The sequence below is a fragment of the Antechinus flavipes genome, chromosome 2, assembly GCF_016432865.1.
Source record: "Antechinus flavipes isolate AdamAnt ecotype Samford, QLD, Australia chromosome 2, AdamAnt_v2, whole genome shotgun sequence".
Lineage (NCBI taxonomy): Eukaryota > Metazoa > Chordata > Mammalia > Dasyuromorphia > Dasyuridae > Antechinus > Antechinus flavipes.
The window spans coordinates 92,334,159-92,357,757 of record NC_067399.1 but is presented as its reverse complement, the minus strand read 5'-3'; the positions used below and the strand labels follow the sequence as shown (position 1 = coordinate 92,357,757).

Sequence of the window (23,599 nt, the reverse complement as noted above, 5' to 3'; positions counted from 1 at the left end):
TCCTCAGTAGTTGGAATAAGATACTAGCAAAAGACTATATTTGCCATTATAATTTATAATGCTCTTTGGGGCACAGGAGGATAATCTAAAATAATACTATATATAACACTTTGGAATTTGGTGAATATTAGAATGTTAACAGTGATATGTCTGCGATTGTGCTACTTAGCATTTTTGTGATTTGTATGATGGCATAAAATGACATGCTTGTCAAATTTTAAGATGACATGAATCTGGGAAAGACAAGTAATAAGACAGATGACAGGATCTAAAAGGATCTTGACATAAATTAAGATGATGAGTTGCATTTAACATGATGAATTTTTTTTCCTTGGCCTGGATCTATGATAGTGTTAGACTATGGAATTTCACATGTAGAAATCCCTTAACTGATCCAGATCTGTAACTTATAATATTAGAACTGGCTGGAACTTGGTCAGTCAAATGACTTGCCTTTGATCACACAACTATCATGTCAGAAGGGCTTGAATCTGGATCTTTTGTCTCAAAGACTGACCTGTTTACTATATCATATTACACTGCTTCCCTAAGATCACTTTTTTTTTTTTTTTTTTTTTTGCTGAGGCAATTGGGGATGGTGCTCTATCCACTGCACCACCTAGCTGCCCTTCTAAGATCACTTAAAAAAAATTATTATTATAGCTTTTTATTTACAATCATATGCATGGTTAATTTATATGCATGGTTAATTTTTCAACATTGACCCTTGCAAAACCTTCTCGTCCAATTTTTCCTCTCCTTCCCTAGGATGGCAGGTAGTCTAATACATGTTAACTATGTTAAAGTATATGTTAAATCCAATATATGTATACATATTTATATAGTTATCTTACTGGACAAGAAAAATTGGATCTAGAAAGAAAGAAAAAAACCTGAGAAGGAAAACAAAAATGCAAGCAAACAATTAACAGAGAGTGGAAATGCTATGTTGTGGTCCACACTCATTTCCCATAGTTCTCTCTCTGGGTGTAACTGATTGTCTTCATTACTGAACAATTGGAACTGGTTTGAATCATAAGATCACTTTTTATAAGGATAATTTATGGTATATACTTGGGTTTAAAAAAAAAACTTGGCTTTATATGTATAGAATAAATGAAATATGGCAAAAAGTTTAGAGTGAAAAAGATTTGGGCTTTTTGGTGGATTAGTAGCTAAAAATGATAGTCATATGACATGGCAGCTAAAATAGCTAATGCTATATGAGGCTGCATTGTGTCCAAAACAAAGGAGGAAATCAACCTGTTGTGCTGTTCCTCCACAGACTTATAGACATGCAAGAAAATACTTTGTAACCAAAATTTTATTTTTGAATGTTTTGGTGGTTTTCCTATAAGTGTCTCAAGTGTCATGTTCATTTTTGAAGGACACATTTTAAAAAGAATGTGAGAAGTCTTAGTGCTTACCCCCAGGAAGAGTTCTAAGATGGCAGAAGAAAGGAGACCATGCCATAAAAGACTTGAGGGACTGGAGATACTCAATCTAGACAAAAAATTTTGGGGTAGGGGATAGAGGGGTGAGGGAGAAACATTTTAATTGCCTCTATTTGAAGGGCTGTGGTGTGGAACAGGAACTTAATTCTGCTTAGATTCAGAAGCCTAGAATATTAATGGAAGTTAATAGTGACTTGGCTTGATTTAAGGGAAAATGGGACAATTATGGTATTGAGAACTTGAGTGGGCTGTCTTTGGAGGCAGTGGATGCTCTTTATCACATTTCTGATCAGCCATGTTCACCTCAGCTGACCCTCCGTCAGTCGTCAAATCTTGTCAATTTTATCTCTAGGATATCTAGAACATTTTCCTCCATCTTTTCACTTAAATAGTCCCCACCCTGGTTTAGTCTTTTCTATTCTTTCCCTAGAGTCTCATAATCATTTGATGATCCTGTCCTAGTCACCTCTCTCTTACTCCCTATATCCACTCAGTTTCGAAGTCCTTTCAGTTGTACCTACATAATATCTCTCATAGCTGTCTTTTTTTTTTTTTTTTTTTCCTCTTTATATGGCCATGGCACTTACATATCCTAATTAAGATACTTCATCACCTCTCATCTCTACTATTGTGATAACTTCCTTATTAGTCTTCCTGCTTTTTCAGGCTCTGCTTTCTAGTCAGTCCTTCCTCCACAAAGCTGCTAAAATAATCTTTCCAAAGCACAGGTCAGACCACATTATTCCTCTAATTAAAGAATTTCTGGCTCAGTCTCTTCCAGTATAAAACATATTCCCAAGTTTTCCATTTAAAGCCCTCTACATTCTGTCTCTAACCTGCCTTTGCTGTTTTGTTCATACTTGTGCCCTTCCCACTAAATATTGTAGCTACAATTCTTTAAACTTGCTATATGCCATATATCCCTTGGTAAAAATATAAAGCCAGAATCTTTTGACAAATATGAATATTTGGAAAATATGATTTCATTACAATTAAGTAGAACATTGCTCAAATCAAATATTTATTTGAGGTACTTTGTTAGCCCTGTATTTTGTATATATATATATGTATGTATCTTTTAACATATAATGTAAAACACAATAGCTGTTAATTTTTTATGGTTTTGTGGAGCTAGAATTGTACCAATTTGAATATGAAAGAATTTTTTCTCTTAAATTTTATATGTATATATATGTGTGTGTATGTTTTGCAAAATCTTGTGATATTTTATCTTGGAAAAAAAACTGAAGCTTTTTGGGAATGATTTAATTTTAAGACATGGATCAGTGTCCCATATATGATGGAAACTGAAGGAAGAGATGAAATTTTAGCTGAAAGACTGATTAGCAAGCTTGAAAGATATGAATGTTTATATCTCTAGATTCTTGGAACCTTCACAAATTTGAATTCATTTGGGACGCATGTTCAATAATTGCTTTTTTTGGTGTAAAACAAATCACGTGAATGCTTTTATTTACATATTGAGCTTTTCTATATCATTTTTTTATAGCACTATAATTAAACATCAGATAAAAATCATTTTAACTACAAAAAAATTTATCTTTCTATATGTAGCTAAGCTAGGTGGCACAGTGAATAGTTGTTGGACTGGAATCAGAAAGATCTGAATTCAAATGCAACCTCAGACAACTAGCTGGGTGACCCCAAACAAGTCATTTAGCCCTATCTGCCTTATTTGTAAAATGAGCTGGAGAAGGAAATGGCAAACCACTCCAGTATTTTTGCCAAGAAAACCTCAGAGGGATCATGAGGAGTCAGATAAGATGAAACGAATGAACAACAATATATAATTAAAAAACCAAACTGTTATTTGATTATAAAACTGTTAAAGGAACAACCCCTTAATCTTGGATATTTTAGAAGGACCTATCAAAAGTTGTTTAAAAAAAATAAAACAGTTTAGGAATAAGAAAGAACTTTGGCTTTTTTTTTTTTTTTTCTTTTTTGAGGGGAAGGAGGGAAATCCCACAAGAAACAACTTTTTCCCATAGATAGGATGTATTCATTTGAACATTGTATTGAATTGAGGCAACCAAATGGCAAGATGGATAGTGTTGTGTTTGGAATCAAATCTGGACTCAGATATATATTAGCAGGTGACCTTGGGGAGTTATTTAACCTCTCTCAGCCTCAATTTCTTCATCTGTGACATTGGGGGCATTGTCACACATATATCTCAGAATTGTTGTTCAAGTCAAATAAAACATAAAGTGCTTTCTGAATCTTCAAGTTTTTTTTTTATAAGTGCTAGTAGAATAAATTGTTATTGTCCCCATTTTTTGTCATTTTCATTTGTAGGAATTACTTTTTTTTTTTTTTCTCTGAAATAAGACCTGGTTTTTCATTGGTTTGGGAAACTTAGTGAGAAAAGGAAGCAACTAGTAGTCAAGATCAACTTTTGCTCTCTAATGTACTAAATTGTCTAAATTAGACAATAGCCTGAGGCTATACAAGAAAAGTGATTTGCCCAGCTTCATATAGCAGTTAATATTTGATAAGCACAAATTTCTCCCAAAACTTAGAAAAATAACAAAAGTTAAGTACCAGATAGTATTAAAAAAAAACTTATTTTGTTGTATTTTTTAGGTAAAATGTTTTTCTATACAAACATTCAAGACTTTTGGAGCACCTTGCAACAGAGGTGTTTTTCTGGTTTTAAATATATATTGTACTAAATCAAATTCCATCTTTTATTGGATATATTTACTAGGAAGTTAAGTGGTATGTGAACTTTGGTTATGACTAAATGACAATGATGTTAATAAACTAACCTTTTTTTTTTTTTTTTGATGTAACTATGCCTACTAGTGTTGTCTGAATTATTACAACTCCATTTGATTAAAGTCTTGGTTAAGGAGGGCAAGGTCTCAGGTTGGCTTCTGTAAGGTTTATTTAATTTTACTCTTCCCCATGACTAAGGACTCTTTTTACTTGTTACCCCAGCATCTCTCTTTTATACCTTTTCACTAGACATTTATTAAATGATTTCTATGTACACGAAAATTTCCTGAATGTCGCTAGAAAAATTTTGTCTATCTATGGGTAGATCATTGACTTCAGAGCCTAGCAGATTGCCTGAAATACAGTAACTTAATAAATGTTTGTAAAATTGAATACAGCTCCACCACCAGAAAAAGATTAGCTTGATCAATGAATTTCATCTTTTCATATTTTTCCATATTCAGAAACCTGACAGCTGGAAAAGGTATTTCATTGAACACTGGAAGGATATTTAACATTCTGGACCAGTAGAGACTTCATCAGAATTTAAAAGAGGGTCATTTGGAATGCAAATGCAAAGTTACTTGTATTTGTAACTCACACAATCTACATAAAAAATAGTGAAACACATTAGAAAGTACTTTGTGAAACGTTAAAACTTCAGAAATTTCTCTTTGAGTTATGCTCCTGAGGTAGTTGACTAGTTCCAACTTTGTGGTCATTTTGCTCATCTGAAGGCAGTAGTTTTCAGTGTCTTCAGTTCTTTGATTTATATGTTAGACACAATTTTCCTTAAAAACATATAACAATAAGAGCAGTTTGGAAACACCATCAATAATGTTTCTGATTTTTGAGTTTAGAAAATACATATTAATTTTAAGAAACTCTTTTTAAATTAAACAATCTAAACATAGTTTGTGACTCTGTTATTAGTACATATCTAAATTTTCAACTATAATAAAGCTAACACATCTTTTACTGATTTCAAAAATAGTATTTATGTTTCTGTCACTTTCATAACATAGGAATGACTAGAGCATGGAATTGGACATCTACATGTCTATTAATGACTAATTTGTCTAATTCTCAGTACAACAGGTTTTGATTCCTAGGATAGATGATATGAAGAATAATATTTGTTAAATGGGATTGCATGTAAAGGGAAAAGGGACAACCCTTCAGGTGTTTTTTAAGTCATGGGGATAGCCTTATTTTAAAATGTGTTGCATTGGTAGCTATTTATTCATTTTATTCCAATTCTGATATCTCTTGTCATAGAGATAGATTCCTAAACATGTATATTTGTAGACTGAGGATTGCAACATTTTCATTGTAAGTATATTCTTTAAAGTTAAAATGTACCACAAACATACCACACACACACACACACAAAAAAAAAAAAAAATACAGGAAATACAATATAAGACATAAGACATTTGCACACATACTTATGGATATTTTTAAAATTTGAGTATCAAATTGGTCACAGCCTATAGGTTGTCTTTCCCCTGACCATCTCACCCAAAAGTTATTCATAAGCTGCCATATTTAGCTTAGTAGTGAAATATATGTAAAAGAAAAAAAAGAGATGACATCTCTCAAGGAACATATATTTCTGTAAAGATTTTGATATCTTTTTCCTCCTTTTATGATTAAATTTTAAAATGCTTTTATTTATAAGAGAAAAATTAGTTTTGCAAGCTGATTTAGACTAGATGCTTTGAAAATCAAATGATCCTTGGGTGTTTGGGTGAATTTTATATATATATATATATTTTTTTTTTTTTTTAACTAAAATTTCATTTTATCATTTTTTGCTGGATTTTAACATTACTTCCAAAATTCATTAGGCTACCTTAGCCAGTGGCATTATTTTGTTTTCCATTTGACTGAAGAGACAAGCCTTTTATTTGGGAATTTTAAAAGATAATTCCTTGGATCAAGTGCCTTGTTTAAATTATTTATTCTAAACTAATGCTTTAGTTGTGTTATTCTGATAAATTTGGTTCAGTCTTTTAAAGATGAAATCATCTCTCCTTTTATTTAATCTAACAAAATTAAATACTTAAATATTAATTCTGTTTAACATTTATTAAACACCTCTAAAAGTTGAATGTTTGATATGCAACTATTAGGATCTTTTAAATCAAGATATCAATTATTCTCTAGGCATGGAATTGCTGAAACTTATGTCCTCTGTTATTTAAAGATAGAAAGGTGGAGCAGCTGGGCCTAGAGTCAGGAACACTGAGTTTGAATCCAGCCTCAACTACTGACTAGCTGTGTGACTCTGCTTGCCTTAGTTTACTCAATTTTTAAAGTAGAGAAAACAGCACCTCCCTCAAAGCATTGTTGTGAGGATCAAATCAGATACTTGTAATCCTTAGAACAGTGACTAATACATAGTAGGTGCTATGCAAGGACTTAGTCCCTTTCTCTCTTCTATGCTCAAGAAAGTATATATAACTTTGTTCCTTTTTACTGCATTCTTTTTACTAATGTAACAAGACTGATGTGACACATCTAAAAGATCTTTCTATATGATGAAAGACCAAAAATAAAAAACAACAACAAAATGAACAATGAAAAATATGAAAGGCAAGTCATAGAACTAATAGAAAGGCTTATTATAGGAACTATGAACCTATATACATATTTAAGTATGTACATATATGTGTACACGCAATTTTTTAAGAAAAAGATCATTTTGGCAAAAGTTTGGACTTGTCTTTATGCAGTGCTTTATTCCATTATTCTGTTTTAGAGAACAAAAGACTACTTGGCTAACTCGTGTTGCCCCAGTAGAGGTGTATCTGATAGATCATAAATACTCTCAAGAGTAGAAATTGTTTTGTTTTGTTTTGGTTTGGTTTTGTATTCGTATTATCTCTAGCACCCAGCACAGTGCTTAACAGGTAGTAATTTCTTAACACGTTTGTTAATTGATTTCTCATCCTCCTGGATTAGTTCATTGTAGCAAGGGAGAGCTGAAATATTCTTTCTATGAAGGAAATTTTAGAGAAAAGGACATTGGGATTCATCTATTCCAGTTCCTTTATTTCACAGATGAGGAAGCAGTGCATATACAGATAGGAAGTAACGAGCTAAGATATGAATTAAAGTGCTGACTTCAAAACCTTTTTTCACTAAACCATGTGGTCAGTAATTATTGTTGATTTGCCCAAAGGCATCCAGTTTTTGCCTTTTGGCTCCAAATCTATCCCTCTGCATTATACCAGCATGCCTCTTTAGCAAAAAGACAAGAAAACTTTTTTTGCTAGTACTTCCCTCTCCCTCATCTAGTACTATGTATTTAGTACCTAACTTGTCTATATCTATCTCTATATGTGTTTCTTCTGATCAAATGTAAGTACATTGAAGATATCAATTCTCTCACGCTTGTCTTTGTATTTTCTTTGTCTAGCACATAATAGCCAAATAAAGCATGGTGTTGAGTATATCATGTTAAATCAAGTTTCTTTTTAAGATTGAGAAAGAAAAGATACCCTTTGATTAAGATATTGTCATCGCTACCAAAACCATGGAATAAGAGAATTAAGTAAAAGTAACGTTTGAAGAAAAGACGCTATTCAGCATTTTGACATTTCTTACTTTTTAATGGAGAACATTAATAGAAATCTTGAGTAGGAGGTGGCTAGTAATAGCAACCTTTCACAAAGGCTGAGGCTTAGGGCAATGTTACTTTTGCCATTGATGCCCTTTGCTCCAAATTGACTGCCTTTTAATGTTCCTCGTTTTAAAATAAATTCTATTACAAAAATGACTTAAAATGAAGTCTTTAACACACATATCCCCATACTCTAGAACTGCCCCATTTATTTCAATTATTATTCAGTTTAATAAAATCAAAATGTAATAGAAAAAATTAACCTATTAAGGTGGATTATGGCCTCTCTCAGGAATAAAACTAAGCAGTCATAATGTGTAATCTGGTTTGCGATGGCTTTAGGGACATGCACCAGAAGGACAGGGTTTTTCTTTCTTCTATATTAGGGGGTAGTTTTAATTGCTGGTGGCAAGAAGGCAAGAGTATTTTTCTAGAGCTATGTAAAATCATTTTGAAAAGTTATTATTTCAGAACCATAATTCATGGTTCTAAACAAGTCATTTAAAAATAGTATTTTGTTTTTTTGGTTATTTGACCACAAGTTTGAAAAAATTTCTGCTATTTATAGATAATACAATGAATGTTATACAAATGTTAGCACAGGGGCATAGGCCTGAAATTAGATAGGGATTTACAGAGAGTGGATTCATTTACTCAAGTTGGAATTTGACTGGGATCTAAAAGGAAGATCCACCAAACCTTCATCAATATTTTTAGATTTAATAGACTACAAGAGGTCTGAGCTTGTTGACTACAAATGGATTAGACTTGTTTGGCCATATTTTAAGTAGATAAAAAGGAAAAGTGAAAATAAAAGGAAAAAAAGAAAAACTAATACAAGTTATTTACAATTTCTCCTTAATAGAAAGTTATTGTTTACTTTCAAATATACTGTATCATACAGGAGTAGATGCTTTATATACATCCTAAACTTTGATTATTCATTTTATTTGTCATTTAGGAGTTAATATAGGACCAAAAAATTAAGGAAAAAACCAAACTACTGTTTTGTATTTAAAGATATAAACACTGTTTTGAAACAAAAGTTATTAAAGTATTCTGTGATAAAGCTTCATTCAGGCACTACTAATCTGGAATTTTTGAAAGTTTAACCTATTCTGAACTGAGGTTCACTTTGCTGTAAAAGATAATGTACTAAGCAGAAAATATTTTTAAGGATTTCAGCACATTTTATAAAAAAAACCCTAATTATGCTTATTATTCATTAAAGCAGGACTTATATTAAGCAATAACAGAACAATTTAAGTTATTTGAATTTACTTCCTGTATCTCTAATCAAACTTAATTCCATTGAAAATGTAATTTCAGACTGGTCTTCCAAATTAGTTCATATTTCTATAATATAGTTTTCTTTTATTTCCAAGGAACTGCCTTCATTATCTTAAAAAAAAAATCCTCAAGCATTGGAATTTTTCCAAAAGGCCATTTTCAGTGACAAAAAACATTAATAAAAAAAAAAAAAACCAAAAAAAACCCAACAAATCTTTGGTTAAGTTAAAATAGCGCAACTAGAACTTTCCATAAGAAAATGCTCATTTTAAATGATGAGCCTGTGGATTTCAGAAAAACCTGGAAAGACTTACATGAACTGATGCCAAGTAAAGTGAGCAGAACCAGGAGAATATTGTATACAGTAACATTGTGCAATGTTCAGCTATAAAAACTCAGCTCTTCTTAATCATACATTGATCCAAAGCAATTCCAAAAACTCATAATGGAAAATGCTATGCACATCCAGAGAAAGAACTATGGTATCTGAATTCAGGTGGAAGCATGCTATTTTCCCTTTTGTCCTGATTCTGATTAATGTAGAAATGTGATTAATGATTACATATGTATAACCTATATTGGATTACTTGCTGCCAAGGAAGAAAGGGGGAGAGAAAAATTTGGAACTCAAAATCCTATAAAAGTAAATATTGAAAACTATATATATATATATATATATATTTGGGAAAAAATAAAATACTATTAAGTGGGAATAAAATAAAGATAGGGGCATGGTGATATTGTGCACTAAAAAAAAAATGATCCTTTCAAAAGCTCTCAATGTGGGAGAAAATCACCCCAAACTCATCATGGTCTAAAGAGTACAACCTAAGGCACCTCAGAATCACAGATGACATTATCATCTTTACTAAAGCTCTAAAGACCAATAATGAATAGTTTGTCTTTGGAATGTGAAGATGAAAGCCTGATGATTTAAAAATGCTTATTGCAACCAAGGTAGATTTAGAATCTTTAGAATTTTAGAGTTGGAAAGAGCTCACTTTAAGGATGAGGAAAATGAGGCCTAGGGAGGTGACTTGCATAAGATAATGATGGCAGAGTTGCACCCAGCCAGGGGAGATGACATGTATTTGAACTATTTATGTAAAATGTGGCAATTGGTTTTAACCCACTGGAACTATTCAATGCAAATTCAAATAATGAGACTACCTCATGGATTCATTATATAAACTAGTTTGGCATCCTGTCTACAGAGGAATTCTTTGAAATGTATCAGCTAATAAATGCAGATATTCTAAAGAAACTCAGCTAGGTTTCTGAAGATTGAGTTCACTCTGTTAAAAAGATTCTGTTCATGGTTATAAAAGCAACAGTTCACTAGACCTAATGATAGATAGTCACTATCTGTTGTTCTAGATAACAGGTTCATAAGCATCCAGAGCTAGATCATTTAGTTTTTACAGATGAGGAAATTAGTACCTAGAGAGGTGGAGAGATTACTCACAATCACCCAGGTAAGTATGTAGAGATTGCTGAGATTTAGACTCAAGTCATTTTTCCAATTAATATTAAGAACAACTCAGATGATAGAAAAAAAATAACTTTTTTTACTGGGTAAAATAATCCTGCACAGTGGTAAAATGGAAAGATCACTGAACTTGGACTTGAAACACCTGGGTTCAAATCCCAATTCTAATACTTCCTATTTATATGAATATTGAGAGCAATGATCATATTTTAGGAATCACTTAACCTGTCTGAGCACTGTTTTCTTCATCTGTAAAATGGGGATAACACACTTTGCTTCACAGGCTTATAAGGAAAACACTTTATAAATTGAGAAGCATGATCTAAATATTTATTATTATTCCGCAGAAGCTTTTGTATTTTTAAAAAAACAAAACCCAAAACATTCCCTATAGACTTAAGATACATCGAGCCATTGTATTTTCATTTAATGACTGACAGCACATTTAAGTACTGAAATTTTTTCAAGTGGGAACATTCTAATAGTGTTCCATATGCAGTTTAATTGTGATAACTAAGCAGCTTATATCTAAAACCTTATAGAAATCAGATTGAATATCATAGAAATCATGATTTGGGATATAAAAATTAGATTTTTCTATAATACTCTTAGCCACCAGAATCAGATGCATTTTCTTGACTGAAATATGGAAAGAGATAATAACATTTTACAGTCAGTGGTGGTAGTGGGGTAATCTTAGGTTAAATTCACCTGATTATATGTTTATATACAAGGTGTAGTACATACTATATATTTAGACATAGTAATGAGGGTATGTAGTGGTGTATACATTTAATAATACTTGATAAAAATGAAAATTTGCCATAATTACTGACTACCCCTTGTATGAGCCTTATTTGAATGATGACATAAGAGTGTTGTTATTCAGTACTAGGCCAGTCTGCCATGAACCTCTAGCAAAGTCCTACCAAAGAGAACTCTGCTGTGAAGACTTACATTTGTTACCTTAAAGTAGTACTTTGGTATGTACTTCAGAGAACCAGAGATTCCAGCAAATGAAAATACATATAGATGAGTACATTTAAAAGAAAACAGGAGAAGTACTACAGGTTTGGAGAAGGGCATATGTCCCCATTTTTTTAAATTGTGAAGAAAATGGTCTCTGCCAACTAGAAGCAGGTGTGTCGGTTCCTGGGAAAATCCCAGAAAGTAGTGAACTTATAGAAAAAGAAACATGGTGATGAAAGATTCATGTGAATAGGACATACCAGACATACTGCCTTTCATTTTTGGACACAATTGCCACAGTGTTAGATCAGGGCAAATGAGATCTACTTTACTAAAGTATTTGATGAAATCTCGTGCTAATCTTGTGGGAGGAAATTGTGGGGGGAGGTAGTTTTGAAATGAATTGAATCATTGGGGAAGGGGGTCAAAAAGTCATTTTTAACAGTTTGGTACCAGCTTAGGATGACTCCAGTGGAGTATTCTGGGCATCTATGCTTGGTCTTGTGCTGTTTGGTGTTTTTATCATGGATTAAAGCATAGATGGTGTGCTTTTAAAAATATGTAAATGATTCAGAATTGTGAGAGAAAGCTGATATGCTAGATAGGATTCAAAAGATCTTAATGGAATAAAATATTGGGCCAAATCCAAGAGTAAGAAATTTAATAATGATAAATGAAAAGACTCACTTGGATTCAAAAAGTCATTTTCCTAAGTCCAAAGTGGGAAAGTAGTTATGACTGAAGTTTGTCTGAAAGCAAATCAGACCGTATGTGGAATAAAATCTTTAGTTCTGAGTACCACAAATTAGGGCACACCTTAAAGACGAGGAAATTTAGACTTGATGCAAAGAAAAACTTAAAAAGGAGAAAATACGATATTTTGGAACAAGGCTGATTTCCCCTTCCTGTTTGAGCCCTTTGAACAAAAGTCAGGGGGCTGTTTATAGGGTATATTGTGGAGAGAATCCTTTTTCATTTAAGGTTTGGATTGGTGATCTCTTAAGTCCCTTCCAACTCTGAAATTCTGTGATCCAATAGGCAATAAAGCCAATATTTCTTACTCCTGTTATAGTAAGGCTCAAGAAATTGATTTAAAGACTAGCAATGTTCAGAGTACAGGAGTTGGAAGTTAAGATCTGGTTTCAAATTCTGGTTCTACCACTTACTGCCTTTGTAATTTTGGGCAAGTCCCTTCACCTCTGTGTCCCCTAAATATTTCTATCCATAAAAAAGAGGGAGGGGATTAATCTAGAATCTGTTAGGGCTTCTTAACCTTGTGACCATGAACTTGTTTTTAAAAACAATTTGGTAACTGTATTTCAGTAATTGGTCTTCTTTGTAATCTTTTGTGATTTATGCATATAAAAACATTCTAAGAAGGGATTCATAAAACGAAGTTAAGAATCCCTGGTCCAGATGATCACATAGACCATTCTGTGTATTTATTATCCTATTATCAAGTCTGAAAGGAAACCTACAGGACGTTTAACTTAGCTATTTTGGCAGGGAGGAGTTCTCCAAAGGACTTCTTTTGACAGCTTCTGCTCTGCTATAAATTTTATGTCACTTGTTTTGATTTCTAGGTTTCTTTCTTCATTTTATACAGTTCAAAGGTTTTTCTGTGTTTGGTGACCACATATTCCTTATTCAGTGTACACATCCACAGCAACAGGGCGAGAATATATTTTTTATAAAAATGGACTGCTTTGAAGATCTGAATTGAGCCCAAGATATACAGCAAAATGGGAAGATATTCAATAAGTCTAACCCAAAACTTAAGTTTTAGCATGTTTCTCATTTAAGTTTTGGGAGCATCAAACTAAATCTACAGTTGGCAGAAGTCCAGATATATCTTAATTGCACATTAACTAAAAACTGTACAGCATTTAGTGTTTGTGATAAATGCAAGTATAATCTTATTACAGTTTTGGCATTCATTAGGAAAGCATATTAAGCTTTAAAATAGAAATGTTTAGATTACACAGAACTTGTGCTCAAGTACAAGATAAAACATTTTCCCTCTTGTATCCCACATTCTCTCCTTAGGTCTGGCCCATCTCCTGTACGCTGGGAGCCACCTTTGGGTACGTGGCTGGTCTTCTCATTTCCCCTGTCTGGATTTACAGGAACAGGAAGCAGCTCACATACAAGAGCAGATAAGTGGAGCAAAAAGAGAAAGCGTTTCTTTGTGCAGATTCCATAAAGACTGTGCAGAAAATTTTGTGGTCAAAGCAGAAGATTCAAACCTTCTGAAGTATTATACTACAAAGCCAAGCAATTCCATTTACAGCATTTTTTTATGCAGTTGCAACATGGTGTGGTTGTAGCTTTTTAAACTATGAAACCCCTGAGAGATTGTACCTTCTAGCTGAAAATAAAGTATTTGTAACAGATTGTGGCTTCAGATGCTGTTGGCTGCTTCCTGGCCTGTGGATGGCTATTCTTAATGAACTTCACAGATTTCTGAAGGCAGTTACTTTCTTGACCTCAACTTCTAAACTTTACCTGCAAGAGGTTTATCTGTACCGTTTCCTATAGTAGGAGAGAAATACATAGTATTCCTGGCCAAAGCAGCCCTGTCTCACGTGATCAAACAACAGTTTATGCATCTTGATCCTATTCTTTTTTTCACCGTGTGTTTCTTTGGAGTTAAAATGGCTATGATAGCTTCATCAAAAACTGTCTTCAGACCCTTCTGTGTTAAAGCTGAGCACTCCACATAGCAGCATGCTCCTATCTGTGGAAGGAAAAGATCAATAATTAGGCATTTGTAAGTTTTCCAAAGCAAATTATTACAAGGTTTTTGCTTGGGGGGAAAAAAGCCCTCTAAAGTATTTCTGATAGTTTTTTAAAATATTAAAAGATATTTTATGGGGCAGCTAGGTGGCGCAGTGGTTAGAGACCAGCCCTGAAGTCAGGAGGACCCGAGTTCAAATGAGGTCTCAGACACTTAACACATCTTAGCTGTGTGACTCTGGGCAAGTCACTTAACCCCAATTGCCTCAGCACAAAAAAAAAAAAAAGATACTTTATTGACATTTAATTTCTAGTTGACTATTACAAGGAACAATATAAACTTCACATTGATAAAAGCCAGAACCAAAAATACTCAGTTTTCTCTTAGGTCTGATCTAGAAGTCTTATATGAATCACTATTATTTCTTCAAGTGCTGCTACAGTCAAGTGACTGTAGAATTATTAATTCTACAAAAAGTTGAGAAAAATCATAAATTAAGGTTACTTTTAAACCAAGCTGCAAGACTGATAATTTTGTTTGAAAAGTTACTGAAATTCTGCATTTGCTCCACTAACCAAATGCATATGTACTAAATTTCATGTTTAAATAGTTATTTTTCATTTGTCTGACTAGTGATCAAAAAAGGATTTAAGCATTTCGATTTTATCTGCCTTATCTGTCCATATTTCTGAGTTCTTAAAAAGTTTATTAAAAGAAATTAGATAGTCATAATTTCATCCCTGATAGTATTTTTACCTTATACATCTTAAGAATAAATTTGCCTGAAAAAAAGTATAACTTAAGAATGATCAATTTACCTCTTTTGCTAATTTTTGTCCTTGTTCCACACATACAGGTTTTTCTTTCATATCATTCAGTCTTGCTAAAGTTTTGGGGTCATCTCGAAGATCAATCTAAGAAAGATCAGTAATGTGTCAAAATTTCAAGACTTTTAAAGATTAAATGAAATATTTATTCCCACTTCCCACATTCCTAAAGAAAATAGATTTTTTAAAAAGGTTTATTTCTTTTCAAACTAGTGTAGTTTCTTCTTCCAGCATTATTTTCTCCAAACTAATTACAGAACTTAGTCCTAATCCAAAGGTTAAATAATTTGGATTGCTTGCTAAACCTTGAGACCACTTGAGTGATCCAGACCTTCTCTATCCTCCTCCTCTCTCCCAACCAACTATAGTAACTACTTCCAGGAATGTTTTTGTCTTGAATAGAAATTGAGTTCAAACATGGTTTATTAAGTGTCAAGCACTGAGGGGATTACAAAATAACAAGATGGCTTTCTGAGCTTACAATTTAGTAGGGGGAGGGGAGATAAAATTATTTTCAGTGATGTATGACTATAATACATATACATAGTAGTATGTTCAAGGGGAGATTGCAATAAATTCTTTTTTTTTTTTAATTTTATAATAACTTTTTATTTACAGAACCCATGCCAGGGTAATTTTTTTTTTTTTCAACAACATTATCCCTTACACTCGCTTCTGTTCCGATTTTTCCCCTTCCTCCCTCTACCCCCTCCCCTAGATGGCAAGCAGTCCTATATATGTTAAATATGTGCAACAAATTCTCAAAAAAATATCCAAAGTTCTGAGGGAGACACTTTCTGATGGAGAAATCAAAGGTCATGATTAGGCCTTGAATTAGGTAGGAATTCTGCAGTTAAAAGGTAGGACAGTAGTGTATGGAGGCTACTGGCTGGTCTAGTTTGGCACTTACTCAGTAGGAAATGAGGCTACATCTTTTTAAATCAAGGAAGTAGAGTATTACTGGTTTCTAAGCAAGCAACATGATTAAACCAAGATCAAATGATTACTCAGGCAAAAGAAGAGCTACAGAGTAGAAAGGGAAGAGAATAATTATCAGACATACCTGGGTTCCTATTAATAAGAAGGGTACATTCGGTGCATATTCCTTTAATTCTGGGACCCATTCCTCCTTCACATTTTGAAAGGAGGCTGGGTTTACAACAGAAAAACATATAAGGAAGACGTCAGTCATAGGATAAGATAAAGGTCTCAGGCGATCATAGTCTTCCTAGGGAAAGAGGAAAAAATTATTTGTTGCATTTTGAAGTTAAATATTCAGGAACAGCAGTTGCGTCTAACTCCTCAGACTTCTTTTGGGGTTTTCTTGGCAAAGAATAATAGTTTGCCATTTCCTTCTCTAGCTCGTTTACAAGTGAGGAAATTGAGGCAAGTAGAATTAAGTGTCTTGCCCAGGGTTACACAACTAGTCTGAGGCTATCTCTGAACTCAAGTCTTTCTGACTCCCTACCAGCCACTCTGTCTAGCCACTGTGCTACCCAGGGGCCTTTGAATAAAATATGTTTACTTTATGGTAGTTAAACACTGGGGTGAAGGTGAGCACAGAAGTATAATGACATTATTAACTACAAACAATCCCAAGAATAATGGTTACTGAAAAACATTTCTTATTTTAAGCTCAAAACCTCTAGATTTCTAGCTCAAGGTTTTTTTCATATATCAAGCATATTATGTACTGTAGGGAAAATAAGTACAATGAATTATCTTTTAAAAAATTCCATTAAAAATTCTCTTCTCTAGTCCTGTGATTTCATTAGTATCATGAGCTCCCAGGCAAGAAACTGGAAGTTAGATAGTTTTAGAGAATAGCCTGAGGCCCTGTGAGAGGCCTGACTATCTGGGCCTAGGGTCATAGAGCCAGGATATATTAGGAGCCTTGCTGGCCCTTTGGTCACTCTTGATACTTTATCCAAGCACTACTCAATTTATAACACTTTACCAGATCTGACATTAGTACAATAAGTTGTAGTTTGTACTGGTAGGAGGATCCCTGTCAGTGCCTTCATCTTAAATTATTCTTGTTTTATATTTTTCCATTGAGCATCTATTCACTCTTCCACTGGACTATAGGATACTGAGAGCTTATGTGCATTTGCATCTGTTTCATAGGTTGCTACAGCCAAAAAAGTCAATATGTAGAGGCCAGCCTTCTGAATGAGGCTCTCCATTGCTGGCTAGACTAGTTCTAGGATGAAGATAATCTGTCACCATTACTCTACTTGAGTTTTTTCCAGCTTGGCAGAACCTACCAATTACTCAATACAGCATTTTGTTTTTAAGCTCTGTGCTACTCTGTGCTAGACCTGAGGGGATATAAATCCAAAAAATGAAAACATCTATTTGTTATTTCTAACTTTCCTGTCACTTAAAAAAACCTTTTTAATGGGTATTAAAAGTATTTTTTGTATTGTATGTATGTATTAAAAACTGCATATGCTGTTCAGTCATTCGTCTGTTTACAACTCTTCATGATCCAGTGGACCATAGAGTCCATGAGGTTTTCTTGGCAGAGATATTGAAATGCGTTGCCATTTCCTTCTCCAGTGGATTAAGGTAAAAGGAAGGCCATTGGCTTGCTTGGGGTCTTACAGCTAGTAAGCAGAGAGGTTGGATTTCTAGTACCCTATCCAGTAAGACATCTACCTACCTCAAAAAACTGCATAGTATTTAGCAATTTTAAGTTAGGATATGGTTTTATACTTTTGATCATACTACCTTAAATACACTACACTTAAGACATGCAAGGATAATAATAACAGCCTTATGTCAGTTTACAATTCAAAAGGTAATTTACTGATATTCTCTAATTTGATTGCCACAACAACTCTTCCTGAGATTATTATATTCATTTTTTTTTGGGGGGGGGGGGATGGGAGGGAGAGGAGAGGCAATTGGGATTAAGTGATTTGCCCAAAGTCACACAGCCAGGAAAATGTGAAGTGTCCTCCTGACTTAAAGGCTGGTGCTCTATCCACTACACCAACTAGCTGTCCTTATTATATTCATTTTTGCAAATAATAACTACTAGCATTTGTATAGAATCTTAAGATTTATAGGACATTTTATCTCATGTGATCCTCACAACAACCCTATGAAGTACAAGCTTTTATTACTTACATTTTACAGAGGAAACTGAAGCTGAAAAAGGTTGACTTTCTTCCCATGCTCATATAGCTGATAAATGAGGCAACAGAACTAGAATTCTGAGCCTAACATTAATCACTGGCCTACCTTGTTGGTCTCTAAGTAAGTAAATTGGGATTGAGAAAAGTTAACTTTCTTCCCCAAGGTCACACATTTCCTAGAACCTCAGGATAGAAAGATCATCTAATCCAACAAGTACCTTTACCACATACTCAATAAGTGGTTGTCCAGCCTTGATCTGAAAACTTGCAGTGAAAGGAACCGATTTCCTTCCAGGACAGCCTTTTTAGTACTTTTATTAGTTCTAATTGTTAAGTTTTTCCTTATAAAAACTGTAAATTAGTGCACATACTGTCAATCGCAATTATTTGTTGCAACTTTTTTTCACTTCTTAGAGGATTTGATGGGGAGTAGTGTTGATGCCGAGTTTAAAAAACAACAATAAAATATTTTTTAAAATCTCTTTTTGTGATATGGTAGGAACATTCTCTATATTACATTACCCAATCCCATTATAGAAATTTAATCCTTCACAATGAAGATGTCTCATAGATTTAGTAAGGTTTCAACTAATAATTTGGTTTGTGGGGTTTTGTGTGTGGATGAGATTGCTATCTCTGATCCAACATGTACAAATCCCAATGAAGAAGAAGGGTTATCTCTGTCTAGAGTTCTTTATAATTATAATTTTTGATTTGGGAATTCACTTGTTCACATGTGAAGTTTGTTTCTGTGAAACTTAATACTTTATTGGATCCTTGATCTCATCAGCGTGGGCAGTCTTTCAGTTAATATAGATCACAATCCACCCATATCATTTCTTATATGACTTATTTATATCCTTCCAATAAATTTTCCCTAGAGGTTCCCCTAAATTCTAGGTCTTCTAATGTTCCACGAATACCTCTGACAGGCTTTCACTACATGACCAATCCACCATATTTTTTTGAAACATCTTTTACATTACATATTATATTACATTTATACTTAACATATTACATGTATTTGCTGGGTTTTGTGTATAATTCATGATTAGTTTTATACTTCTGTTTACACTACTATACATTTCTCAATTGCTATTTCAGGTAGTGTTAATGAAAAGAAAAATGAAATTTGGACTCAAAGGACCTTGGTTCAGATTCCAGCTTTGTCAATAATTATTATGTGGTCTTGGTCCAGGCACTTCACCAATTTGTGCCTTAGTTTCCTCTACTGTTAAAAGAAGGTTCTTAACTAAATGACCCCTAAAGTTCTTTCCAATCCCAAACTGTGAGTCAGTGATTATTCCACTAAGTCCAAAGTATACTACAAACTCTAGATCTTTTTCAAATCAATTCGTGTGTAGTTGTGTCTCTCTCATAACTAAGAAATTTTTCTTTTAACCTATCTGCAATTTTGATTAACATACTAGCTACATGTTTTCCTAAATCAGATCAAAATATCACATAGCCATGATTCAAACTCACTCTTCAGATCCCAAATATAGCACACTCTTCACTGTACTACATTCGCTTTCCAACTCCATATTCACGATTTAAAAACTCATTTGGCATGCTCAAGGAATGATGGACTACTTATCAATATGTCAATCACCATTTTTCATTGAATTAGGATTAAAAAAAAAAAACCTAATCATTCCTGTTGATCAAATAATCTTTGAATCCTATCTTAATAAAGATGCTTCTGTAATCAGAAGAGAATGTTCTGGTATTTGCCAATTGTAGATGCCAGGGAGTCACAGAAATCTTCCCTTTTATCCTCATTTTAAAACGGAGGACCAGAGTCAAATCTGTTGCTTTTGAGCAAAATGATAACATTGTTGCTGGAGAAAAACCAAGAAGGAAACTTTAATCATAACAGGTAGTAAATGCAAAAGCTATATATAAAGCATGTGTTTGTGGTAGAAAAAAACAGACCTGAGTTCATTCTCACTGCCCTTTTGACAAGTCACAATCTCTGTGGCTCAGTTGCCCTCAATGTCTCATAGCTGCCATGAATATGAAAATTTTTAAATAATGGTAAAGTAAAAATGATAATAACCAGCACTTTGAAGATTTGCAAAGCCTTTTACCTCATCTGCTCCTCCTTGGAAGGTAGGTGCTATGATTACCCCCAATTTATTCCTATTGAGGCAGTAGTTTGCTTAAGATTATAACAGTTTAGTGTCTGTGGTCACATTTAAACCCAGGCCTTCCTGACTCCAAATCCAGTGCCCAATATACTAGTTACCCATAAGAAAAAGTACTGTGTTAAAGTAGACTATTTATTGGCAGTCTATTGTCATGGACTGAAACTAAAAAAATTTTTAGAGGACATGTATATTTTTAAATTGTGCTTTTGCTGAAAAAAATAAGAGTTTTGTTTTCTTGGATCTTTCTTGTCCCTTTTAAATTGTAAATTAGTCTTCTAAAGAGCAAAGAACAATGTCTAATTAATTTCTATCATAGCTACCTAACCCAGAAACATTATTCTTCTGCACTCTTAATACTTAAAACCAAACAAGCCAATGGCCTGCTATAACTTGGTTTGCAAAATGGGTGTGAGTTTCATCTGTGGTATTAAAAATAATTAACACTTTTTCCTCAATGTCCCTTTGACTACAGTTAATGGTGTGCTTCAGAGTGACCATTTAACCTATCCAGATTTTCAATTTCCACAGAATTTGAATCAATCCAGTAAAAAAAAATAAAAAACCAAAAGAAAAAAACACATTAACAATATTTAACACAAGCTTTATAGAAATTTATTTTAGTAAAGGAATGAGAAGAGATACTATTTCTCTGACCTAAAATACATCAATAGTCTGTGTCTTAAGATGAAACACTTCAGCCTCTAACCTCAGATCCAATGTTTGATTGCTATCACAAGGATCAATTAATTACTCTAATTAATTAAAGTGTTAATTTCCTTTAATTGTATATTAGCATCATTTTGTTCATTTATCCATGCTACATGAAATTCTTCTGAGAGAAAACCGCTTGAACTCAAAGCATCATAAGTGAACCCAGGAAGCAATTTTGTAAGAATAAACACAATCTGCCTCATTCTCTATGTACTTTTAACTTGTCAGCATAAAGGAAGTTTGCATATGGGATCACTGCCCTATATTTGGGAATGGTCAATTATCCAAGTAACTTTTTTTCATTTGCCCATGATCAAATCACAATGCTCTTATTAATTTTTTAAAAATCCATTAAAAATTTTAGTTCTAATTGAAGAAGCTGGCATGTATTTTTAGGTACTAATATATTTAAAGCTGGCAGCTAAAACATCAGAAGCTCAAAAAAGAACCAAAACATTGAAAAAGCTGTAAAATAAAAGAGTACTCTAACATGAAATTACAGGCTTAAGGAGTATGCCTTGTACTCTAGATTCCTGCTTTTTATTTTTGGCCAAAGAAACACCTCTCATCAGAAATGCTTAAAGTGTTTTTTTTTTTCTTTTCCTAGTGATACTCTTCTAAAAAATTTCCATCTGAAATATTCCAATGGAATGTTTTCAAAGATTGTTTAGAAATGACTTCCATTTTTCTGTCTTCACCCTTGAGAGCTGGGTCCTGCCAATAAGACTGTAAATTGGCTAGCTGAGTCAGTATGGACCTTGACCAATAACTGATGGAATTCTTAGGAATACCTCCCTTCTGAAAATTATTAGAAGTCTTTTTACTGGGTTCCCTTCTCACCCCAACCTGATTCTTCAAGAACGTCACTCTCACCTAGCACTTCTGGCTTTGACCTTTTAGAAGATCACTATCAATCAGAATCTGGGCAGAGGTGAACTATTAGTGATTCTGTCCTCTTTAATTCAAGTAGATGAATATCAAGATGAACCAAAAGGCACTGAATGGTACTCTTCCTGCTCTTACATTTTATCAATGGTGCCTGTTAACTTCTTAAATCCATGTTGCACATTTGGCTCTAAAACTGGCAAGTCACATGCTTGCTGGCTTTGCTTTGAATTATATGTGCTAAGCATTTTATAAACTTTAAAGTGTTAAATAAATGTCAGTTATAAAGATTAGTATCTCCCTTAAGATTAGTCATCACTTAATTTCAGATATAAGTATATTTGAGTATTTATTAGTTACAGACATGAGTATGTAATATAGACATAAGGGTTCATGTATATGTGTGTGTATATATATTTATATAATTAGTTATATGCCTATATTTGACTTTATATTAATTATAGATGTAAGGGTACACATGGTATGTACACACACCCACACACATTACACTGCCTAATATGGGTTGATTTAAGTACTAGCTTATGGCACAATAGTTATTAAAAAGCTTGATGGATCTGCTCTAATAAGTGATCTTTAATTTAAACATATAACATAGTTTTATACATAATAAAATATTTCAGGGGTTTATTATTTCATCAGTATGAGAATTCCCTGCCACATATGTAGATTCTGTCCTCTCTAATTCAGGAAGAGTTAAGCCAAACAGCTCACTATAATGAGATTAATGACACACCAGACTTTAAAATCTATTCATTGTTCATTCTACTTAAATACTTTGAGATTTTTGATTCATCAAGGTGAATGAAATTTTCATAAAAACAAACTTCAACTCCTCCATGCCTCAAGCATGTGTAATTCTATCAGTGTAGGTGTTCCCTTCACTGGGATAAAAAAATAAAACTTTTTTTTTATCATAAAGATACAACTCTTATATGCCACCCAGCAGATCTTTTGAGAGCTGAGGAAGTTGGAAAAAAAATCCATCCCTCTGAAGCCAAGTTTGTGATGAAATTCCTTGTAGTTAATTAAACTAGTGCTCAAGACAATATACAACATTGAGCATGTACTAGAAGTCTAGCTCCCTAGAATGTAGCATTTTTCTGGCTTAGTCTTTGAAAAGTCACCTCTATGCCATGATGAGGCATTCAAGTAGGACTTTATGGTCCAGTTACACAAAAACAATAGTCATCTAATAAATCTTTAATGATGGTTTTGCTGATGGCTTGAACCTGTAAGAACTAAAAGATAGGAAAAAAAATATTGGTGAGTTTGTATAAAGAGAAAAATGAGGAAACTACATGTGTGTTTATATATTAAAGTAGCCAGCTTACCTAGAATTAAAAATTATGCATATTAATTTACATTGTATATATTGATTTATATATGCTTATCTTTGCCATTTTTAAATGAAAACATTCTATCAAGCAAATGAAGGTTTTTTTTCAGTCTATTAATAGCTGTTTATTTTACAATAAACTGCTACTTAGACATCACAAACCAATATTTACTAGAAACCTGTTATAAATCAGACACATAGCTGAGAGCAATTAAAT

The 23,599-nt window shown here is 33.2% G+C and overlaps 2 protein-coding genes across 3 annotated transcripts in view; one reads left to right on the top strand and one right to left on the bottom strand.

Annotated features, from left to right (window-relative positions):
* PIGF (phosphatidylinositol glycan anchor biosynthesis class F) overlaps positions 1 to 13,965 on the top strand; it is a 40,209-nt gene extending 26,244 nt beyond the window's left edge. The window contains exon 6 of one of the 2 annotated variants that reach the window (XM_051975207.1): positions 13,619 to 13,965. In XM_051975207.1, coding sequence (XP_051831167.1) covers positions 13,619 to 13,732 — 114 coding nt within the window. In that variant the 3' untranslated portion in view covers positions 13,733 to 13,965. Of the gene's footprint in view, positions 1 to 4,660 lie in introns of both variants that reach the window. The other variant, XM_051975208.1, reaches the window with a different exon arrangement.
* Positions 13,966 to 14,065: 100 nt separating this feature from the next.
* Positions 14,066 to 23,599, bottom strand: part of RHOQ (ras homolog family member Q) — a 47,684-nt gene continuing 38,150 nt past the window's right edge. Inside the window, exons 3-5 of the mRNA XM_051975210.1 lie at positions 16,200 to 16,364; positions 15,128 to 15,223; positions 14,066 to 14,309 (exon numbers count right to left, since the gene is read on the bottom strand). Of these exons, the coding sequence (XP_051831170.1) occupies positions 14,154 to 14,309; positions 15,128 to 15,223; positions 16,200 to 16,364 (417 nt within the window). The 3' untranslated portion in view covers positions 14,066 to 14,153. The remainder of the gene's footprint in view (positions 14,310 to 15,127; positions 15,224 to 16,199; positions 16,365 to 23,599) is intronic.